Source organism: Sitophilus oryzae, unplaced genomic scaffold, assembly GCF_002938485.1.
Source record: "Sitophilus oryzae breed Bouriz unplaced genomic scaffold, Soryzae_2.0 scaffold_1396_pilon_pilon, whole genome shotgun sequence".
Taxonomy (NCBI): domain Eukaryota; kingdom Metazoa; phylum Arthropoda; class Insecta; order Coleoptera; family Curculionidae; genus Sitophilus; species Sitophilus oryzae.
The window spans coordinates 6,912,873-6,938,219 of NW_022146055.1; the positions used below are offsets into that span (position 1 = coordinate 6,912,873).

Below are 25,347 nucleotides of genomic sequence, written 5' to 3' on the forward strand. Positions count from 1 at the left end.
ATTTCTCCTTTTTGGTGATAATGCTTACATTGTAGTAAAATGGTGTTTTATTTTGATAACTCAGTTTAAGTTAGTAACTCTATCCAGTGTGTAGAATTCATGAAATGATCACAGTAGATTTATTTTTTTTAATTTTGGTTTGTATAATTAGGTGGTGGCAGCTGATGAAGCTTTAGCTAATGAAGCAGCTGCAGCAGCTCAAGCTATTAAGGATGATTGCGAATCTGACTTGTCCGAAGCTATACCTGCCCTAGAAGCGGCTGTAGCAGCTCTAGACACCCTAAAACCTCAAGATATTACTTTAGTTAAATCTATGAAAAATCCACCTTTTGGTGTGAAATTGGTTATGGAGGCGGTAATTAAATAATTTGCTGTTTTTTTTTATATTTGCAAAGGGAAATTTATTTCAGATATGTATAATGAGACAAGTTAAACCTGAACGAAAACCGGATCTTACGACAGGACGTATGGTTGAGGATTTTTGGGGACCGTCCGTTAAGCTTCTTGGGGATATGAAATTTCTCGACCATTTAAAGGCTTACGATAAAGACAATATTCCAGTACCTGTAATGAAGAAAATCAGAGAAAGGTAACCAGTTTTATTTTTGCAAGCAAACATACACTCACCGGCACGAAAAACGGGCATCTTAAAATTTTCATGTATTTTAAAGTTTTGTATATTGTGTTCTAGTGGACCGATTTTGATAATTTTTTAATTTTTTTGTAGCTAAATTATTTGACTTTTTAGTACCTCTTTCTAAATAAGAATGAAAGTTGCCATCTGTAAATTATACGAGGGAAAACAAAATGTTGATATTTTCGTGAAAATTGGAAACACCCTGTGTAGTACGTTAAGAAAGCAAGGAATTTAAAAATAACTTTATCATCTAGGTATATCTCTTCTTGATAGTTTGTTTTTCGATTCATCTCAATAGCTTTATTTTTTTGGAGATATTCACTTTTGAAGAAGACACTAACATTTTTTCGTATTTTTTACTTTAAAACCATACCTTTGGTTTTGGTCCTAGTCAACAGACTTATAAAATAGTGTTTAAGATTTATGTAATGTTACTGTCTTTGAAAAATCATATTATTTATGTCTGTTAGGCAGTTATTCTAGCAGATATGGTTTTAAGTCTAAAAGTTAATCTCTACCATGATTAATTAAACCAATAATAGCCGATACTTCACAACTTAAAACCATTTTTACCAAAATAAACGTTAATAAACAATAATAATATGACTTTTCAATGACAGTGGCATTACAAAAACAATAAACACTATTTTATAAGTGTTAATAAGTGTGTTTTATAAGTGTTAATGAGAACCCAAAATCAGTGCTAAAATTGCTGTAAATCGTTACTGTCTTATTCAAAAGCGAATAAATAGCTCCAAAAAAAAATAAAGCTATTGAGATGAATCGAAAAACAAACTATCGAAAGACGTACCTAGATGACAAAATTATTTTTAAATTCCATGCTTTGTTAACATATTCCACACGGTGTTTCAAACTTTCACCAAAATCTCAACATTTTGTTTCACCTCATATAATTGACAGATGGAAACTTAGAGATACTACAAAGTTAAATAATTTAGCTACAAATTGCTTAAAAAATCATCAAAATCGGCCCACTAGAACAAAATATATTAAACTTTAAAATACATCAACATTTTAAGGTGCCCGTTTTTCGTGCCGGTGAGTTTATACAATTGATAAGTTTTATTATACGTTTTATGTAGATATATGCCAGATAGAGAATTTGATCCTGAACGTGTTAAATCTGTATCAACGGCTTGCGAGGGAATGTGCAAGTGGGTACGAGCTATGGAAGTTTATGATAGAGTAATCAAAATCGTGGCCCCCAAAAAGGCAAAGTTAGCTGAAGCCGAAGCCGAGTTAGCTCTACAAATGGACACTCTTAACGAGAAAAGGGCCCAACTTCAAGAAGTATAGTCAATTTGACATCAAATGTCTATTTTTAATTAGTAATGAATCAACTTTCAATTTTTATAGGTGTCAGATAAATTACAAGCATTGAACGATGAATTTGCTGCCGAGACTAAGAAGAAAAAAGAGCTGGAAGATCAAATATTTATTTGTTCACAAAAATTGGACAGAGCAGAAAAACTGATCGAGAGTCTTGGCGGAGAGAAAGCCCGATGGTCAGAGACTGCCCGCTCACTGGGTAGTCTACTGGATAACGTTATAGGAGATGTATTGTTATCATCTGGCAGTATTGCTTATTTAGGCCCATTCACTGTGGATTACAGGTAAGAAAAGGACTAAAGCTTGGTTTTCATGCATCCGTTATACGTTGATACGATGGTCCGACGGTGCTCTGATTGGTCATAGTGTTTTCGCGCCACTTTTCATCCGTAAATATTTTACTTCAGCCCGTCAACGGACCCGTTCATACGATAACGGACGTTTTGACACTTTTTTTGACAAATTTAATCTAACCTTAATAAAAATATAAGTAAAATAGCAAAATCGTTATGGAAACGAAAATATAAAATAACACCAACGTATATTCGATAAACGGAGGCATGAAAATGCAATAAATTTAAAAACTGCGTTATTTTCTAACCAATCAAAATCTTTAAATTCTACCAATAAAATTAATATCGTATCAACGTATCGTCGGACAACGGATGCATGAAAATCAAGCTTAAGGCTTATAGAATTATTCTAATATTCTTGTTACAGGAAAGATCTAATAAAAGGATGGAATAAGTTATGTCTGGACTTAGGAATCCCTTGTTCAGAAAATTTTTCTTTGGTTACAACTATGGGTGAACCTGTAGTCATACGGTCATGGAACATTGCCGGTTTACCAGTTGATAACTATAGTGTTGAAAATGGTATTATCGCAACTACAGCTAGAAGATATCCACTTATGATAGATCCTCAAGGTTAAATACTACACCTAGTCAGAACTGCAACCTCACAGAAAACTTAAGTCTTTTTTTGATTTAAATCATTCAAATCATCATTTCTAACCACAATTTCTCTTGACGGAAGATAATCAAAGGCCAAAATGACATTTCTCGCAAATTTTGATGCATAATTAGTGGAAAAGTTAAAAGTTTGTCAACTTTTTCTACTAATTGAAAATGTCTACCACTAATTCTAACGTTCTGAATGCTTAAGCTTCATTCAGAACCTCCCAATTAGTGGAATAAATTAGTGGTTTCAATTAGACTTTATACTTTTTAGTTCACGATCATTCAGAATGTCTAAAGAACACAATTAAAATTAATGAAATATCCTAGCAACAGCTCGCGGTAGTTTGTTGTATCCATAGAAAAAGCATAATATTTAGCTTATAAAACAATAAACTTTTGATTTTTAACCAAAATTTTTCTTGACGGGTGATAATCAAAGGCCAAAATGACATTCTTCGCAAATTTTGAAGTATAATTAGTGGAAAAGTCAAAGGTTTGTTAACTTTTTCCAATAATTGAAAATTACTACCACTATGACGTTCTGAATGCTTACAGTAAAATTAGATGAACAAACTTCTACGACTAATTGAAACTACTAATTTATTCCACTGATTTCGAGGTTCTGATTGAAGCTTTACATTGAAATTAAAGGAACAAACTTCTACGCTAATTGAAATCACTAATTTATTCCACTAGTTGCGAGGTTCTGAATGAAGCTGAAGTCATTTTGCCGACTTAACTCGCAGATCATCATGTTTTAAATCAAAAATAGACTTAAGTCATAAAAACAACTTAAATTACATTCTATTGATTTAAGTCTTTACTAAAATAACTTGACTGGGAAGAAAATGATTTAAGTCAAAGATTTAATATTTAAATCATTTTGATTTTAGAAATGACTTAAGACTTAAGATCTTTTTCAAACTGAATTGTTGCAGCTCTGCACTATTTATAACATATCTTACTGGATTTATTTTTCAGGTCAAGCAAATAAATGGGTAAAGAATATGGAAAAGAACAACAGACTCCATGTAATTAAGTTAACAGACACAAATTACGTTCGAATTTTAGAAAACGCCATTACTTTTGGAACTCCTGTTCTATTAGAAAATATAAATCAAGAATTAGATGCTGTTTTAGACCCAATTTTGGCTAAAAACATATTTAAACAGCAGGGAGTTTGGTATCTGAAATTATCCGATAACGTATTGGAATACTCTTTCGATTTCCGATTTTTTATAACAACACGTCTAAGAAATCCGCATTATTTACCGGAAATCGCCGTCAAAGTGAGTCTGTTAAATTTTATGATCACCCCTCAAGGACTCCAAGATCAGCTATTGGGTATCGTGGTGGCGAGGGAAAAGCCAGACTTGGAAGAAAAGAAAAACGAAATGATAGTGGAGAGTGCTAATAACAAAAAAATGTTGAAAGAAATTGAAGATAAAATTCTAGAAGTGCTTTCTACATCGGAGGGAAATATTTTAGAAGACGAAACTGCGATCAAAATTTTGTCTTCGAGTAAACTCCTGTCTGCTGATATTGAAGAGAAACAAAAACTAGCAGCCGTAACGGAACAAGAAATTGATTATGCCAGAAATCAATATGTGCCAGTCTCCAAACACTCCTCAATTTTATTCTTTTGTATATCGGATTTGGCAAACATCGATCCCATGTACCAATATTCTCTAGTATGGTTCATTAACTTGTACAATCAGGCTATTACCCATAGTCCTAAGTCTAGTGTTTTAGAAGAGCGATTAGGATACTTGAATAATTATTTTACAAACAGTATCTACAGAAATGTTTGCCGATCGCTGTTTGAAAAAGATAAATTAATTTTCTCATTTGTGCTTACCGTTGGTATTTTACGCTCGCACGTAGGTTTGATATTAATACACTCAGATCCAAAAAAAAACGCAACGGAGAAAATTTTGGTCAAATTTAAACTGTTATATTTTTATTAATTTTAGCCCTATTTTCATTAATTTTTTAGCAAGCTGTATATAATTATATCAACTTTAATTTGTAAATTCAGTTTTTTATAAATTTACTATTTGGCGTATTATACAGGGGTTGTTTTTTTATCCTAACTTTGACACACCCTGTGCAATAATTTCGTGTGTAAATTTTCCTGAAATATAATTTTAGGGTCAGAACCATGTCTCCTGAGCATTTTGTTTTTTGGATCATGTCAATACATGCCTTGGTTAATTTTTGAGAGCGAAATGAACTTGCCAACAACAATTTGCAATTTCTTCATTTATAATTTATTTATGATTTTTTTTTCAATATGGTAAGGCAGCTTCAGTGATTATTGTGAATTATATACTACTATGAACTGCCCATCATGTTCGACGTTTGGGAAATGCTCGGCAGGAGGGTTAGAGGTCGCGAAGCGTTACCAGCTTCATTAAATGAACTTCGCTTGGTCTTTAAAGAAAATGGGAAAACATAACGCAATATGATATATGCATCTTCAATGACAGTATGAACAAACGTATACAGGCAGTTATAGCAACCTTATAGCAACCAGTGGAGGCAATACAAAGTATTAGGGTATTTTTTACAATTTTTTTTCTGTTTGTGTACTTCACTATTACAGATGTTTTCCTTAATATCGCTAGTTCTGTTATCGTTATTAATGTTTATTAAAACCAGGACAGTATCGTTAGTCTTGTTTTTTTTTAAATTTAGTATAGAGTAGCCGATGCAGCGTAATATGATGTTACAATAGTCACCAAAACCATCTCGTCTTTTTAAAAAATTACATCAAAAGTAATAATAACTGAAAAAAATGCAAATTGATCGTGATCAGTTCATTTCGCTCTTAAAAATTAACCAAAGCATGCATTGACGTGATTCAAAAACCAAAATGCTCAGGAGACATGGTTCTTACCGTAAAATTATATTTTAGGAAAATTTATACACGAAATTATTGCACAGGGTGTTATAAAATTAGGCTAAAAGCTAAAAAACAACCCCTCTATTAACCTTGTATAATATGGCAGTTACTAAAATTTACAAAAAACTGAGTTTTCGAATTAAAATTGATATAATTATTTACAGTTTGCTAGAAAATTCATGCAAATAGAGCTAAAAATAACAAAAATATAACACTTTAAATTTGACTAAAAAATTCTGTTGCGTTTTTTTTTGCATCTGAGTGTATTTTTGCGACGAACTGGAATGATTTCGACATTTTTTAGAACGAAATAGACGAGGAAATGTGGAATTTTCTAATTACAGGTGGCATAGCGTTGGATAATCCTTATGCGAATCCAGCCCCAGACTGGCTTTCAGACAAAAGTTGGTCAGAAATAGTGAGATCTAGTAACCTCAAAGGGTAATATATGGATTATAAATTACGTGTATAGAGTCAAGTTGGAGGCGTCAAGTTGCAAAAACTCGCCTGATCCATTTTTAATGGCTTAATGACATACACTGCTGGTCATCCAAACTATGTAGTCTGGATTTTAATGCGTGTGACAGAAAATAATATAAATGACCGGTTGACAGACAGAGAGACAAAATCAAAAGCGGCATACGGTGTTGCCGGTTTTTTACTTTTATAGTAAAATGTGTGTAGAAAATTATAAGCTATTTTAAAAACTTTCATGTGCTACTGAAATGAAGATAATATATGTAATCTATATATAATCTAATTACAGCTTTAGTAAAATGAGTAACTAATAGTGAAAAATTGTTCCAACCCTAGATGCAAGATTTTTCGGAAAAGCCTACTTGTGCGGTTTGAAATTTTGATGAAAAATCCGGCAATACCGCATAGAAAAAATGTATCGACCCAACTTTTATCTCTTTTTAATACATTTGATTTGTCAGTAAGCTGTCCACATCACTGTCTTACACGTTAAAATCCAGACCGCTCAGTTTCGATGACCAAATCGGTATAATAATAGTAGACCCTGAAATCTACTTAGTCATTAGTTAAAATAAACTTAGTCCCAAATTGCAGCAAAAGTCGCCTATTGCTATATAAATATTATTTAAACAAAAGATGTTATCGTGGGGACTATAATAAAAAAGAAGAAGGAACTTATTGGGCAACCTAGAGTAAGATTAGCCATGAAACATGGCTAAAATACGACTACCCGTAGACACTTAGTGTTTCTGCCTTACAGCTTCATCAATACGGGAGGAATCAGCAACAATGAACTAGCGATCCTGAAAAAAGACAAATGGGAAGCAAACGAGGCACTAGGCATCATTTGCAACCTGGTTAAGTAGCAGCCCACAATTCGCAAGCGTTACTACCAAAAAACCGCTGCGGAGGTACTCCAACATACCTCGCTGCTATCACATTGGTCCAGAGAAAACAATAAACTGTAATAAAAAAGAATAACGAAATTATTGGGCAAAACCTACAGTAAGATTAGTCATGAAAACATGACTAAAATATGCTATATTTTATCAACCTTTGTTTATTGTTTTCTCTGGGCCAAAGGCCATGCAAGGTCATAGCAGCGAGGTATGTTGGAGTACCTCTGCAGCGGTTTTTGGGTGGTAACGCTCGCGAATTGTGAGATACTGCTTAACCAAGTTGCAAATGGTGCCTCGTGCCTCGTTTGCTTCCCTTTTTCTTTTTTCAGGATCACTAGTTCATCGTTACTGATTCCTCCCATATTGATGAAGCCGGAAGGCAGAAACACTAAGTGTCTACGGGTAGTCATATTTTAGTCATGTTTTCATGACTAATCTTACTGTAGGGTTTGCCCAATAATTTCGTTCTTCATTTTAACTCTTAAAATACAAATATTTTTCTGTTCTTATCATCATTCATTTCAAGTTCTTATATCTTCTATGTAGAATTCATGAATTCTATATAGGCTTGGTGCATTTCAGTTGATTTCAGAAAATTCCGACGCGCACTCTGTACGGTAGAAATCAGAAATTTTCGCTATGTATTTCACTCCGTTCCGGTTACAGTTCATGTTGGTCACATTAAAATAATATTGAAACCGTTGCTTTGTCATAATATTTAAGTAAAATACTTTTAATAGTTTTTTGCTAGTGCAGTTATTGAAATATAAACACTCGTACGAGGTTTGCCTATAACTTTTGTATTTCGCGGAATAATAAAATTCTGTAAAAACGTTCTTAAGGCACTTTTTTAAGCACAACCCAGTGGCGTAGTCAGTTTTTTTCTATCTTTTTGTCAGAAATAATAAAAAATATATTTTTTTTAAACGGAAATCATAGTTGGCTATGAACTTAAAAAAATGCTGGCGTTAACCCTTTCCAACGATATAAAGTTATGTGTATTTATTTCTAAAAATGAGAGAAATATTAAATTTTTTATCTTTGTATCGAAGCGGGCCTTGATTTTGTGTTGACCTAGTTGCCTAATTATTTTTTTCCACAATTTAATATTCTATGTTATTATTTATCTGCATAATTAAAAACTTTTTTAAAGGTAAATCAACATTCTATATTAGTATTACCAATTACAATTAAAACGCCAGGGTTACAACTGAACTATTAAATGGAGAATTTGGAGAGAATTGGGTTGGAACAAGGGGCCCATATCTTGGCCTGCTAGGTTCTGTGATTTAACTCCTTTCGACTTTTTTTATGGGGGAAATTAAAAAACCTTATAAGGGAAGAACCACTGGGACGAGAGAAGAATTGACGAAGGCTATTATTATAGGCAAGCTTTTGGACTTATTACACCAGTTCGCCTAATAAATCGTTGTAACTCTGGGCACAAAAGATGTTTATTATGTATTCAACAAGGAGGTGCTCAGTTTGAACATCTTTGATTTTTTTAGAAAACCATATTCGTCATTCAAAAAATACGTTTCTTTAGTTTTGTTCTTTGTTTATTGGGTCGATTTCAGTTGTAATTACTAATACTAATTATATATAAATAGAATGTTAATTTACATTTTCAAAAATATTTAATTATGCAGATAAATAATAATATAGAATATTAAATTGTGATAAAAAATAATTAGGCAAATAGGTAAACACAAAATCAAAGCCCGCTTCGATATAAAGATAGAAAACCTAATATTTCTCTCATTCTTAGAAATAGGTACCCATAACTTTATATCGTTGGAAAGGGTTAAACGTCAGCATTTTTTTAAGTTCATAGCCAACTATGATTTTCATTTAAAAAATTATATTTTTTATTATTTCTGACAAAAAGAGCAAGCATAGACAAAAACTGACTACGCCACTGGATTTTCCTTAAAAAAGTGCCTTAAGAACGTTTTTACAGAATTTTATTATTCCGCAATACAAAAAAGTTATGCGCAATTTTCAAAATGGTAAAAAAATCAAAAAGACCCCGTATCTCTGTTAGCAGTAAAAATATCAACAGGCGGTTTACGCCATTAAACGTGTCTCACAAATCGAGCCCATGACATCTATGTCGGTTTTGCTCTATCTAGTCAGGAAATATGATTTTTCTGTTAAAACAGACCAATTTCGACCACCCTGTACAAGAAGTCACGATTATATAACTTAATATTAGTTAATTTTACTTGCAGATTAGAAAAATTTAGGAATTCAGTGAAAACAAATTTAAGGAAATGGAAAGATTTTTATGATTATACACAACCCAATGAAATACCATGTCCGCCACCTTTCGATGAAGTGAGGGGATTACAGAGGCTCGTCATTTTGAGATGTATTAGACCAGACAAGATGGTACCAGCGGTTCAGGTATATTTTTTTTCTTTTTAATTCAGTAAATTTTACTCAATATTCTCTACTTTCAGCAATATATCGTGGAAGAAATGGGCCAAGCTTATTTGGAGCCACCGCAATTTAATCTCGATGAGTCTTATAACGACAGTAACTGTTGTTCACCACTGATTTTTATATTATCACCTGGATCTGATCCAATGGCTTGTCTCATAAAATTCGCCAGTGATATGGGTATTAGTAAAACAAGTTTGATGACAATATCTTTAGGCCAAGGACAGGTACATGAATAAAAACGTTTTGTGCATGAATCCAGTAATATAGAATGTTCAGCCAGAGTAAGTGGATCGACGAGTAGCGACAGAAACCGTCGGCTCTTTTGATGTGGTGGGACCAAATTTTCTTTCTCTCTCGTTTGACGTGTTTAACAGATAGACTACTTATTTATCTGCTCAACTTATGAAGTGGTCCTATAAACATGGTATACACTGCTCATAATTTGAAGTGGAATCTATACTAATATAAAATCCTTAAGTGACTGACATACTGATTAATCAGGATCCTGCTCAAACCACTCAATGTAAGAAGCTCAATTTTGGCATACATGTTGATTCTAGGGTGTAGAGGTTCGATAAGAAGGGATTTTTCGAAATTCCAGTTCCAAGAGGGTGAAACCACCCCTCAAATATTACAATATTTTTATTTAAGAAACGGTCAAGTTTCCGAAAAAACGCTTAAACACGTATATTTTATTTTGTTGTTTTACATATTTTAAGCTTTTTTATACATTTATACAGGGTGTTTCATAAAATATGACCATTGAGTAATCACGATTCTGCTTAAACTGCTGAATGTTTAAAGCTGATTTTTGGCAAACACATTGACTGTGGGGTGTAGAGGTTCGATAAGGAGGGGTTTCTCGAATCTCAAATTCCAGGAGGGTGAAAACGCCCGTCAAATATTACAATATTTGTTATTTAAAAAACGGTTAGTCTTTCGGGAAAACGCTTGGACAAACATAATTTATTTGATTTTTTTACATATTTTGAAATTTTTAAAAAATCATACAGGGCGTTTTCAAAATCATAGTTGGGTAATTTCTTAACCACGATTCTGCTTAAACTGCTTGACGTAAAAACCTTATTTTTGGCAAACGGATTATTCGAAAGTCAAATTCCAACGAGATGAAACTACCCCTCAAATATTACCAAGTTGTATAATAATATCGCCATATTGTTTTTTCTCATGCTGACATAAATGTGAGAAAATTTTATCCAGTTTGTATGTTAATGGAAATCCTTGCTTTGCTTTATCATCACCATTACAAATGATTAATTCGACGCGAACGAAGTCGCTGGTACACGCTAGTTAATTACAAAGTTTTATACATATTCTTTTTGTTTAGTTTAATCCTTATTTCTAAATTTGAATGTATAAAATATCTTACAGCTAATAAATAATTAAAAAAATGATTCGTTGCCTGAGGTATATTACTTGAAATAGAGTATATAGCAAATAATAAGTTTAAAATAAAATATACGGAGGGGGGTACCGCTTAAATTCCTGTCCCGATATTGAAAGATAGCTACAGAATTTCAATGCATTTCCTACATAAGTCTACCCTTGTGTTGTAGGTGGTTTGACTAAACAAGGATGAACTTATGTCTTGACACCATTCGACTCGGTTTTCTGTCCTTCAATACTGGGACGTAAATCCTCCCATTGCTCTTATGGGGATGCCGTCGTATATTTTATTTGAACGTATTTGGTATATAGAAATATTTGATAAATGGCAACAGTGGCAACTTCGGTTCTTCATATGACAGATAGACTACTTATTTCGCGCAACCGCAAAGAAATTTGCAAACCAGACTGTCGCTACTCGTCGGTTTACTTACTCCGGTTCAGCCATCGTTCAACGTTACGTCGTCATTATTTGTCAAATATGGTTTTTAGCCTAAATCATATATATAAATAACTATGGAAACTGTCTCAAACATATCAACGACTTCCATTTATCTTCTTTTTTTGTTGCACACGCGGTGCTTCTACTCTATCTATCCTTGTCGAGAACCTACAGTTCGCGCGCCGAATTTGAACATTAATTTTAAAAATCTAACTTGTAAAATACTTATAATTTGAACAATAAATTGAATGTTGAATCTCAGAAAAAATAAATTATATAAAAAATACTTTGCCACTCCGTACGAATATCAATATTCTTAGTAAATCTAAGCAGAAAGTATATGCATGTGGCTTAATATAAATAAAAGAACAACTGAATACTTTACTTGCCTATGAAAAGATAATTCGTGGACCTTTATACCGTGCTGGCAACTGTTACTTTTGGGTGGGCATTTATATGTGTGGAAGTAAATCGCATAGGGATCTTATTAAGTCGGAGTGAGAGAAATGCGACGGACCGACGCGACGCGCGACGGTGTGCTGTTGCGGCGTTGCCGATACGCCTTTCCCTATCAAGTAAAGTAAAATCACGATCGCAAACCGCTTATTTTTAAAATACTTTTTTTCAAGAGATAACTAGATAAAATCATTAGACATGTTTCTGAGCATCTGAAATGGAATTATAAGGATATCGTTAAGGTGTCATTTTTTTATAACGAGAAAACGTCAGTAATCGCGATAACTTAAAAACTCAACTTTTTAACACATAACAGGCTATAACTCAAGATCCACTTTAGATATTGAAACTTTTTTTTTATTTTCAGGATCGGATATTTTACAATATGTTTACATAAGAAAAATTCGATAAGGTTGTTTTTTCCATTCAAAAATTGTAAACAATCCATCCATTTACTTTTAGAGCATAGCAATTTTCAGCAATCGTGTAATTTTTTTATTGATAAAGATTTTCACATACTGTCTACAAAGAAAATACAGCAGAAATATTAACAAAGTTCTTGAAAAAACTACAACCTATTATTTCTAATAGATTTCGAGATATCGATTTTTGAATTCAGAGTTCTAATAGCGCGACCACTATCGAACACCCACTCAATTCCACTTATTTTTACCAAAAATACAAGTGTTTCTAGCTTGCACTTAAAAAAATTCAAGCTATAGGGAAAATTACAACGACTCGTTAGTAAATAAACAAATTAAGTATCACGAGACGTAATTAAATCGTGAAGCTGAACGCATGACGTACACCTTTCCCTAGAACTTTAAGTACTAACAGAGGTATTGATTGGGTCGACCGGTCAACAGCGACAAATCTGCTATATCCCCTTCCACGTCTCTTAGCGATGTGCAGTTTCTCGGTTTATTTCATACGTTTTGCAATGTGTTTACTGTCCTCTCTTTGTTCAGTACATTATAAACGCATTGTACTCTTCTTACACACGGAAATCTCGACCCAAGACTAACCTTTGCCAGCCCTTAGTATTAGAACTTTCACACACTAAACATTTTCTAGTAATTTTTACGAGTATTTAGAAAGTCATCCAACAAAAATAAAAATAGAAATATAATTGCACAAACTTAAAATTAACTTCTCCCCGAACACACTTGCATCCTTGGCTATATAAAAGCGGTCGATAAAAGAGTAATTAATACAATTTTTAAATTAAAAAACGCAAAAAACAAGTCGTCGTTACACAATGGAACTAAGATTATAACAATACTTTGAATAACAATATGATGACAATGAAAAGAATTGTATAAACAATTATACATTGTTATGTTTCCATAACAATGTATAATTTGTACTTTCTAAAACCGTATAAAATTGTGATTATTTTGGAAATACGTGCAACTTTTAATGCGCATGCGCAAACTTAGGTCCTCGAGAAAGACAAACCTATTAAACGTTTCAAAGCGCAATAAAGGTTTGAAAATGGAATGTCGTGATGTTGGGGACATATTTTTTAATAAAAAATGTCTACCTATGTGGCGGATTCATCTCTCCAAAAAAATCCTTTATGGGTATTTCGTCACTGCACTGCAAGAAAATCTACAAAATAAAATAGTTATTTTTTGTAAACACATCTGTGTTAAACCTAAACGTACGCTGCTTGTCAGAAGTTATGTTTACAGTAATACCTTTGAATAAGAAGACTAAGGAAGGAGCATATCAAAAATCTTAGGTCCACCGCGATGGGTCTCAAATATGGCCGATTTAAATTCCGGTTTATCAGTGCCGTTCTAATTTTATTTAAAAAATGTAAAACTATGATGTAGGGTAGACTCAATAATATATTGTTTTATTTTACGTTGTGAATAAATGTTGGTAGTTATTAAAATTGTTACAAAAATATATAATTCTAATAAAAATAGATAAGTTATAATAATTTTTTATTAACACAAACATCCGATACGCTACTGAAGCAGGTAAATCAAATTGACGTATCTAAATTCTTTGACATCTAATCTTTGACAAGTAGTAAATAAAAGCAAAAATGCAAGAAAAAATATATAATTAGTTAATTTAAGTGAATTTCACAAATGATGGTTTACTGATGATGGTTAGATGGTTTACTACACGTATGTATATTATATAGTCACTTACTAGCGAAAAGTTGTTCCATTATTTCACTCGATTTTTGCCGAGATCTACCGCACGCTACACAACCAACTATTTTAGAGTCTTTTTCGACAAATCGCAATAGTGTCACTGTTAATTTAAGTTCTGCCACAATTTCCATCTAGATTTACTACCTTTGTACAACTATCAGTAGTAGAATAAATAATAAATAACATAAAATAAGCTCCGTAAAGACTGTCAAATCCACAAAATTTCAAATCAAATTCAAATGTGTCAAATGAATCGTGAAACAGAACTGTCAAGGATCCCCACCCTAGAGAGCTTTTTCCGCCCACCATGCATGAATACATGGATAGCATTATGCTCCTTCCTTAGTCTTGTTATTCAAAGAGTAATACAAATTTGCCTAACAAAGAAAAAAATGCTTAACGTTTCGGAAAGTAATCTCTTTCCATCGTCGGAAGCAAAAAAAATCAAAGAATAAAGAAAAAAACTATTTAAAATATTTAAATTCAACTATTCGAGAACACTTTACTTTTTTAAAACAGATACGTCAACGGTTTCTTGTAGATGTAGGGACTACGTATATCCAAGTATATACGATCTAGGGTTTTTAGGGCATCTGTGATCAGTTCATATTGTTTAAAAAATTTAAGTAGGTACGTTCTGAAATTATTAATTGAGTGAGTTACATTTTTGTTAAATTCATATAGGAATTAGAAACGTTAGACCTTTATGCATTTTGACTGACAATTTATTATTTGATTTTAGGCGCATATACCAGTTTTTTCCACGTAAATTGTACCTGTTTTAAAAATAAAGTTATGAAAAACTTGAGATTCTATACAATAAAGTACACTTTAATACTGTAGAAGTTTAAGATGCATAAAGTAATTAAATATTGGTATTCATACTTCTTAAACTGTATAATAAGTGCCTTTCCAAAGCATCAGCAACACGCTATATTATTTAAAAATACAGTTAATTTGTGTTTGCATAAGACTACACGTTTACTTCATATAGGGCATATAGGGCATTCACTAGTACGTAGTTTTTTTTTCCATAGTACTTTACCAGTGCCTCTTTTCTAGCTTAAAATAAGAAATAAACTTTGCGATGAGAACTTCCTCTCGATAAACAGGCAACGTATTTTAGTAATAAAAAGTAAGAATTATAAATTTTTTGACGGAGTAATCAAATTTTAATTTTGAAATTGATCGATGTCCGCCAATAAAATTATAACCCCGAATCAAATGACAATGACAATTACTAAAAACAATGTGCAGTAATTTACGAAATTTCGTAATGATGTTACCAATCTCTTCCATCTGGTTGTCAAGTGAAAAAGAGAGTTCGATTATATGACGTGAGGCTGAACGATGGCTGAGCAGACTATAGTATTTTTTTACTTCTTTAGGGACCTATTGCATCAAACATGATTGCTACAGGTATGCAAACTGGACAATGGGCCGTTTTACAAAACTGTCATTTGGCCGCTAGTTGGATGCGAGAATTAGACCGCATATGCGATGAAGTCATTGTTCCCGAAGTAACAAACACAAACTTTAGATTATGGTTGACCAGTTATCCTAGTAAAGATTTCCCCGTCGCGATATTGCAAAACGGTATGATTTAAAATTTTCTCGAGTCATTTAGTTAAACAAAGATTTCCTAGGCGTAAAAATGACCAACGAGGCTCCCAAAGGTCTTAGGCAAAATCTTTTAAGATCTTACATGTCTGATCCAATCTCCAATCAAGAATTCTATTCGTCTTGTTCCAATTATAAATCATTCCAATGTTTACTCTTTGGCCTGTGCTTTTTCCATGCATTGGTGCAAGAAAGAAGAAAGTTTGGTCCATTAGGATGGAATATTCCATACGAGTTTAATGAATCCGACTTGCGAATAAGCGTTATACAGTTGCAGGTCGATATATACTTATGAGTAAAGTTTTAAATTAAAAATATTTTTTTGTAGATGTTTTTGACAGATTATGTAGACGTGCCTTATGATGCGCTAACTTATTTGACTGGAGAATGTAATTATGGAGGTAGAGTTACAGATGACAAAGATAGGAGACTGCTGAATGCCATTTTATCTACGTTTTATACCCCTGAGACCGTCAAAACACAGCTGTACGTACATTTATAAAATCAATAAGATGATGGTTTATTCAAAACCCATCAGGTTTTATTTTCATATAGCGTTATTCCTTGCACAGATTAGATATACTCTATATGTATACAAATAAAAATCTTGTCTCTAATTCATGGTACGAAAATTGTTTTTTATGACGATGACCAAACGAGTAAAATTTCTTGTGCGCAAAAATAAACTCGCGTTTAAACAGCGTAATGACTGGGCCGGTCAGGCGCTGTGCACAATTTTAGAGTCCATAAGTGGGCGTGCTATGTGCGCAAACTAGTAACCTAACTAGTGCGCGACTCCGAAAATTGGAACCACGAAAAACAATGCTTTTGACGATAAGTTTATAATCTGTGTTCCTAGTCGCTACTCATTAATTCTATGACAGTATCTTGACAGTGATAATTGTTTCTGTTATTTTAATTCACAAGTAAAATGTATTTTCTATCATTTTTTGGACGTTGTCAGTCAGAATCTGCCTTGACTCCTAGGACAGACTTTAGTATGGTTTGGTTTGGTTTGTTGCACTTCATCTGCGTGGTCTGTATTATAATGGATGTGACAGAGATAAATATAAATGACCGGTTGACAGACAGAGATACAAAATAAAAAGCGCCATACAGTGTTGCCAGTTTGTGTACATGTGTAGGAAAATATGCGTAGAAAAAAAACTATTTTAAAAACTTTCATGTATACTACTGAAAATATAATCTATTACAGCTCCGTAGTAAAATGAGTAACTAATTGTGCGCGCCTCAACGAGTGACAAATAGTTACAAGGAAATTGCTCACACGACATGACAAGTGTATCTCAATAACCAATGTTTGGGAAAAAGCAAAATAATACACTAGATCACCACAATACACCAAAACACTTTTACTTTTACACTGGACGCGCGTTTCGCTAACCATGTCAACATCATCAGCAAATTATTAATTCTGATGATGCTAACATGGTTAGCGAAATGCGCGTCCAGTGTAAAAATAAGTGTTTTGGTGTATTGTGGTGATTTAGTGTTTTATTTATCTGTGTAACACCAAAGGTTCCAACTCCCAGCTATAACCAATGTTTGTACAAGTACAGGAGTCCGCCTTTTAAGCATTAACGCCAGATAAGAAATTTGGCCAGATAAGAAGTTTAACGCCAGATAAGAAGTTTTTGTGTTTAAATTTCAAGTCTATGATGAATTGTTTTTGAAATAAATGGAATTAATAAAAGAATGATACATTTTAAATTAGTTTTAATAACAAAATGGTTTTTAGGTATTCATTTTCTCCCAGTGGTATATATTATGTACCAAGAGATACTACTTATGAAGGTCTCATTTATTACATAAAATCGTTACCGATAATACCCCAACCAGAAGTTTATGGACTGCACGAAAACGCCGATATCACAAAAGACAACCAAGAAACGCAAATAGTATTTTTTCCATCTTTCTTATTAGACTCTTTTTAAACATGATTATTGTTTTAGTTGTTTTTTGGTGTTTTATTAACTCAATCCCAATTCACAGCTGGCACTGGTGGAGACGACAGTCAAGAAATGGTTATCGATTTAGCAAATGATATCTTAAATAAAATGCCTGACGTTTATAATGTAGAGGCTGTAAGCAAGAAATATCCCGTAATGTATGAAAATTCAATGAATACAGTTTTGAGGCAGGTAAGTTGGTACAACGAGAAGCCATGAAATGTTCATAAGTAATTAAATTAACTGGTTAGGAGTAGGGTTACATTTTCTATTTATTAAGCTATTGGCAATAACCACAACTTTTTTGAAACGAAACTATACGTTATATTTTTTAATAAATGCATAATTTTATATCTAACATTTATTTTTTTGGAAAACGCCTTTAGAATCAACTAATCAAAATATCCGATCAATAAGTTGTTTCAATAACAATTAATAATGCATAAAAGCAAAAAATATAGGTGGTTATATGCGAGGGTGATTCGTCTCCAACGTCTGATAAGTCCAACATAGTTTTGCCAAACTCTAACCTTGTCTTGCTTCCAGCTGGTCAGTTTTCATGCAGTCTCATATCCGCCGACTACTGGCAAGTCCGAACAAATCTACCAGCCTCTTATTACCCTTCCAACGCAAGAAACCAGCGCTCCCGCTACCAGCTGCCTTCGACCATTCAGAACCGCTCTAAGCTCCGCCCCTTTCCATATTTGGGGCCGAATGAACCTCCATATCATACCAAAAATCCATACCAGAAACCAGATCATACCAAATAAACTTTTAGTCACGTGATTATGCGTGACCGGCACAGCGTTGCCCACTTATACATATTTTCTTTTAATCAAAATATTTTAGGAAACAAAAATAAATTAATTATAAATATATGAACATTTATTATTTTTACATCAACTATGTGGCTAAATAAATGTGGCAACTTGACATTTTTTACAGCAGAGCTACCACCTGAATCCCCAGCGGAAAATTTAAATTCCACGTAGTCAGCCTGACGCCGAATATGTCCATGGTTGGCCAAGAATGAATTTAAAAATCGTGCCCTCCATTACGTAACTAAAAGTTTAATTGGTATGTTATACTACCGAGGAGCAGAGCATCTAAAGATACCTAAAAATATAACGGATCTACCAGAATCCACCCTTCAAAATTAGCATCACTTCTGTTAGCCTAGCCACCCTAAAGACTCTAAAAAATTAAGCCACTTAGCACTATATGGAAGCAGTCTGACAGAAAAATGGCCACAGAATGAATCAATGGTTAACCCAGACCATAGCCAAAATCACTACGCACTAAAAAGTAGAATGCAGTGGATAAAATCCCATTCTCATGTTGTAAAAGCAATTACTTTTGCAATAGAATTAAATTTTATCACACTATCAAATATGTCGCTTGATAAACAATTTTTAAGTCTGAACAGATAAAACTGACTTCGTTCTTCGTGTTGGTTCTTCTTCTTCTTCTTCTTCTTACTACTCTATTTTAGGCAGATTGCCTGTTCATTCTTCACATGTCTACAGTTTCAATCGATGGTAAGGTTATCACACCATCTTTTTCTTGGCTTTCCCGTACTTCTTCCCAGTGGTGATTTGTCTCGAGCTGACCTTACTATTCTTCCCTCGTCCATTCGGCTTATACTAAGGGCTGGCAAACTGTGCATCGCTAAGAGACGTGGAAGGGGATATAGCAGATTTGTCACAGTTGATCAGTCGACCCAATCAATACCTCTGTCAGTACTTAAAGTTCTAGGGAAAGGTGTACGTCATGCGTTCAGCTTCACGATTAATTTGTTTAAGTGCAAGCTAGAAACACTTGCATTTTTGGTAAAAAATAAGTGGAATTAAGTGGGTGTTCGATAGTGGTCGCGCTATTAGAACTCTGAATTAAAAATCGATATCTCGAAATCTATTAGAAATAATAGATTGTAGTTTTTTTCAAGAACTTTGTTAATATTTCTGCTGTATTTTCTTTGTAGACAGTATGTGAAAATCTTTATCAATAAAAAAATTACACGATTGCTGAAAATTGCTATGCTCTAAAAGTAAATGGATGGATTGTTTACAATTTTGGATGAAAAAACAACCTTATCGAATTTTTCTTATGTAAACATATTGTAAAATATCCGATCTTGAAATTAAAAAAAAGTTTCAATATCTAAAGTGGTTCTTGAGTTATGGCCTGTTATGTGTTAAAAAGTTGAGTTTTTAAATTTTCGCGATTACTGACGTTTTCTCGTTATAAAAAAAATTACACCTTAACGATATCCTTACAATTCCATTTTAGATGCTCAAAAACATGTCTAATGATTTTATTTAGTTATCTCTTGAAAAAAAGTCTTTTAAAAATAAGCGGTTTGCGATCGTGATTTTACTTTACTTGATAGGGAAAGGCGTATCGGCAACGCCGCAACAGCACACCGTCGCGCGTCGGATTTTTCGGTCGCATTTCTCTCACTCCGACTTAATAAGATCCCTATGCTAATTACTTCCACACATGTAAATGCCGACCCAAAAGTAACAGTTGCCAGCACGGTATGTTCATTCCATTCGCGTCTTTTGCTCATTACCCATTCATTAATGCTATCCACCTTGCATGTTTGCCTTATGTTGTCGCTTCGTTCCCTACTTCGTTCTTCGTGTTAGTTATAAGAAATATTTATATTTTAGGAATTAATCAGGTTTAATAAACTAATAGCAGTGATCACAAGAACCCTTCAAGAAATGATAAAAGCAGTGAGAGGACTTGTAGTAATGTCATCAGAATTGGAGGAAACTTGCAGCTCTCTAATGGTAGGAAAAGTGCCATCATCATGGGCTGGAAAAAGCTACCCAAGCTTGAAACCTCTTGGATCTTATATTACTGATTTAATAACGAGGCATTATTAGAATTTGCTCTTTCGCACAACTCTCTTTAACTAGACATACTTTCAGATTAAAATTCCTCCAAGACTGGATCGATGTTGGAGTTCCAAATGTGTTTTGGATATCGGGTTTCTATTTTACACAATCATTTTTAACGGGTGTGCTACAAAATTATGCAAGGCAACAGAAACTACCAATTGACTGGATACATTTCGAATTCATTGTTACGAAATACGAACAAGATACAAAATTTTCTCCGAAAGTAGGCGTCTATTGTAAGGTAATAAAACTTAATTTTTAATATTGAAAATATTTCTTACCACGAATACACATAACAATAATATTTTATTAAACAAGCAGCAAGTAAAAGAAATTCAGGAATTCAGTATTTTGATAGATGTAAGTATTGTAATGGGTATGAAAAAGTACCAATTATTGCTAGTGTTATTACACATTTATATTAATATAATCAAAGAATGTTATACCCTCTAGAAGTCTGATCATCGAAATCGAGTCCGTCGATGGTGCAGCGCCATATTCAAACCCGATTTTGTTGCGAGACGAGACTTCTAGAGCGTATAATGGTTCTTTGATACGATTTACAGATATAATAATTTAAAAAATATCTATCAATTTTCAGTTACTTACTTACTGCCCATACTGGCTGACGAGTATTTGACACGCAGGGCGTCGTCTTTCATGAGCTTTTCTGTGACTGACAAGCGTGATACGTGTTGTTATCTCTCTTCCGCACCCCGGACATTCAAAAATCTAATTACTTTGTTACCTCTTTACTTTTTGGTTGCCGTTGTTAACTGAGTTTCTATTCTGAGCCTGCTTCCTCCCACTTATCCCCTTTAAGTTTTCGTGGAAAATATCCTTGTACCTTTTGAGTTGTCCGCCCGGTTTCCTCTTACCGTATACCAGCTCGCTATAAAGAATAGATTTTGGTAGGTGGTTTTCTTGCATCCTGCTTACGTGACCAGCCCACCTTAAGCGGGATTTAATAATCATGACTTCAGCGCTCTCGCAGCTGGTTTTTTTTCAAGGACCGATACGTTTAAGACATGGTGGAACCATTTGATTCTTAACAGTTGTCTAAGGTGTCTCTGTTGGAATTTGTTTAATGCGTTCATGTGCCGGCCCAGGTTTTGCTTCCATATCCATATAACGCTATGGATTATTATAGCTCGGTACACTGCAAGTTTCGTTTTTGTGCTCAAGTCATGATTGGAGAAAACCCTGTATTTTAATTTCCAAAATGCTCTTGGGGCGCTGCTAATTGTGTGCTGAATTTCAGAGTCGATATCGACCTTTTTCGAAATCAAACTGAAGAGGTAATTGAATTCCGCTACATATTCTAATAATTCTCCGATTTTTATAGCATTGTTGTGATTTTCCGGGGGAATACACATGGTTTTAGTTTTATCGATGTTCAGCTTAAGACCCAAAGCCTCGTATGCCTAGGTATATCTGTTCAGCATTTTTTTGTAACTGCTGTAACGTTCTTGCAACTAGAGCGCAGTCATCAGCGTATTCAAGTTCTGTGATGATTTTTGTACTTGTTTTTGCCCTGAGTCTTTTTATGTTGAACAGACCGTCACGCCGTCACATCTGTATCAGTGCCCAATCCTCTTTCATGTAGTTTGCTGTCCACTACTGCCATGAATATGTTAAATAGGAGAGGCGCTAAGACACATTCCTGCCTAACTCATTTATTAGTTAGGAGCGGATCGCTTAGTGATCCATGATGGTGACACACTTGACTATCAATTTTTATAATCACAAAATAGCTGCATATTTAATGATATCCTATGATTGTTAGGGTCTATTTCTGGAAGGCTCCAGGTGGGATCGTAAGACTGAAGTGCTAGCCGAATCTTTCCCGAAAATGCTGTTCGATGCTGTACCTATAATGTGGTTGAAACCTGCAAAAACGTCGCTCTACAATCCACCACCATGCTATAATTGCCCAGTTTACAAAACTAGTGCCAGAAGAGGTGTTCTGTCGACGACAGGACATTCCACAAATTTTGTAATGTACACGACCTTTAACAGCAATTTGCCGGAAAAACACTGGATTATAAGGGGCGTAGCGTGCTTATGCCAATTAGATGATTAAGTTATATTATACGTGTTTATATATTTATTTCTTAATAAAACAAAAAAATAATGAATTTTATTTTTGGAAACTAAAAAAGTAATTATATTATTGGTCATAGGTCATAAGAGTTTAAAACCCGAATTAGAAAAAAAGTAACAATTTCTCAAAATTAGATCATTTCAGTATTAATCCAAGTAAAATACTTGCTAAATCGCTCAAGCAGAGGTTAGCAAAACTTGTTTCCAAATAACTCCATGAATGTTACTGCCATTTAAAAATAATAGCTCAAAATAACTTGTTTTTGTTAATTATTGATATCGTTAAACAGCCAATACATCTTTGAATAAAAAGATTAAGGAGTATAATGCTATCCATGTAAGGCTAAAAACATAGTGGAGCAATGAGGATAGCGGCGAGAAAGCAGCGCGATACCACGTCGAGCAAGCCTCGAGGTGCTAAAACATAGTAGAGCGGCGAGGAATAGCAAGATACTTGTGCAAATTTATTATTTTCATTTGCTTATCGGTAATTTAAAATGTTAACAGTGGCTAAAATTCTGGGAAGTAGTGTCGCAAACGTTTGATTAGATGGAATTTTCAAAAACCGGAGAAAATGTGACAAGTTTTATAACCTTTACGAAAATTTGTTGCTACTTCATCTCATAACTGACGCGCCTAGATGCAAAATCAGATATATCCGTCATAAATGAAATTGAGAAAACCGCAAAAATCTGTCGTTTTCACAATTTTCAATTTTTCTCTGAATTGTTTGTATCAGGGGTTAGAATATGATTTTTGTTGATATTTTCTTGAAAATCGTAGAATTATATTGAAGTTTAGAGATTTTAACTCGATAAATTAAATGAATATATCTGATTTTGAAATTTAGAACATAAAATATCTGATTTTGAATTTTGCTTCACAATTCTTTGTTATTGTGATAAGCGTTTTGCAATAATAAACAAAGGTCTTTTTTACTTTTTTTATCAAAGAATTATAATTTATAATAAATGTATTGTAGGTCAAATGATAATAGTATTTAAGTAGTTATACCAATCTATTGTCGTCTTCTTGGAGTTAACAAAGGAACTCTTCTTGAGCTTCTACATTTTCATTGCCTCTGTTTTCTTCACACAATACGTTTCGATAGTACTGAAGACCTAAATTTTCAGCTTCTTCTTTCCATGTTGAGCCAAAATGGCCTATTAAGAGCTCATCCACATTTTTAATCTTTTCCGGCTTGATGTTGCCATTACCAATATTCATTTCGTTGGGACTGATGTTGTATAATGTTTTTCCTTTTTTGCAAATTCCTTGTGCGGTTCCTACAATATGTTTGTAAAATGGCTCTCCTTGAACTATGACGTTGCCTTTCGTATTTTTTGTGATAATTACACGCTTGCACGAATTAATTTTAAACGGCAACGACGAAGTAGTACGTATATGTTTCTTGACTTGTTCTTGCCAGTCGTAAACTTTCCAATCAATACCAAGTACTTGAACAGTTCCACATTCGCTAAATAGTTCCAAATATTCTTGAGGATTTATTATAGTATCCTTTTTGCGAATTTTTTTCTCGATATTAGCGAATACCCTATCTGGCGGAATATACGAGTGTCCAGTGACTGGAAATACCAATTCCACAGATTTTACATGCGTCGGTGCGCGCTGTAACCACGTACATACCATAGTAATCATTGCTAGATTCTTATTTTGTCCTCCACATCCGTCGGAACAAAACCTTAAATCTGTTATATTATCTAGATTAAGTTTTGAAGTCTATCAAAAACTGCAGAGGCAATTTCATTTGAACCTTTTGCCTTATCCGTTTCTTTCCATGTATAACAAAAAACGTTGTCTTTCTTTAAAGAAGAGATTTAGAAGATCCAACCACGATCGTGAAGTTATACATGTAAAACTGGCGCTTGTAATAAGCCTGTTGGTCAGGAATTCTGGGTAATACTAGATTTTTTTCACAGTCGTATGACATAGTTAGCATGCCAGCCTTTTCTTCTTTCAGCAGGTCAAAAAATACTTTTGCTTTTAGCTTATGGATTCTACTTTGCGTCATTAATTCCTATTTTTGATTTAGATCTCTTGTGTTTTTAATTCTAGATTTGAATTCTAAACATCGTGAGCGCACGTCACTTTGAGGAGCATTGAATCCTAAATTAAATTTTGTATTAAACAATGTTCTGAAAAAACTTTCTTTGACTGCATACTCAGGAAATTTCGTATTAAACATACTCCACATTTTCTTAATGCTTAAATCGCTTGAAAGATATTCTCTAGAACTGTGACCACGGCAATAATGGCTCTCGATTATGGAAAATGTCTTAATGAATTCTATAATTTTATTTTTTTTATGTAAATTTTTGTCTTTTACTCTGTCACCACCGCGATTTTCTACAGGCATAGTCCCAGTTTTATGAAAACGTTTAATCACATCATTAACCCTGTTATGACTTAAATTTAGTGCCTTCAGGAAGGTATTTTTGCAAACTGGAATTAAATCCTTTGATATATGCTTTGGAATAAAGTAGTGGATAGATGTATTTCTATCTCGCTTATTTTTCGATGGACGTATTCTCTTAGGAACCCTTAAGCTCCGCGCGCACTGCATCGGATCGGGCCGGCGA

General features: G+C 33.6%; 1 protein-coding gene across 4 annotated transcripts in view; it reads left to right on the top strand.

Annotated features, from left to right (window-relative positions):
• LOC115875974 (dynein heavy chain 3, axonemal) overlaps positions 1–22,805 on the top strand; it is a 109,805-nt gene extending 87,000 nt beyond the window's left edge. For 3 of the 4 annotated variants that reach the window (XM_030891590.1, XM_030891591.1, XM_030891593.1), the window contains 18 exons: positions 152–355; positions 411–589; positions 1,741–1,948; positions 2,015–2,271; positions 2,708–2,913; positions 3,928–4,826; positions 6,156–6,292; positions 9,459–9,633; positions 9,690–9,896; positions 15,537–15,744; positions 15,795–16,045; positions 16,097–16,254; positions 17,528–17,687; positions 17,742–17,930; positions 20,411–20,619; positions 20,675–20,885; positions 20,966–21,004; positions 22,431–22,783. In XM_030891590.1, the coding sequence (XP_030747450.1) occupies positions 152–355; positions 411–589; positions 1,741–1,948; positions 2,015–2,271; positions 2,708–2,913; positions 3,928–4,826; positions 6,156–6,292; positions 9,459–9,633; positions 9,690–9,896; positions 15,537–15,744; positions 15,795–16,045; positions 16,097–16,254; positions 17,528–17,687; positions 17,742–17,930; positions 20,411–20,619; positions 20,675–20,885; positions 20,966–21,004; positions 22,431–22,727 (4,194 nt within the window). In that variant the 3' untranslated portion in view covers positions 22,728–22,783. Of the gene's footprint in view, positions 1–151; positions 356–410; positions 590–1,740; positions 1,949–2,014; positions 2,272–2,707; positions 2,914–3,927; positions 4,827–6,155; positions 6,293–9,458; positions 9,634–9,689; positions 9,897–15,536; positions 15,745–15,794; positions 16,046–16,096; positions 16,255–17,527; positions 17,688–17,741; positions 17,931–20,410; positions 20,620–20,674; positions 20,886–20,965; positions 21,005–22,430 lie in introns of all 4 variants that reach the window. The other variant, XM_030891592.1, reaches the window with a different exon arrangement.
• The last annotated feature ends 2,542 nt before the right edge of the window (positions 22,806–25,347 follow it).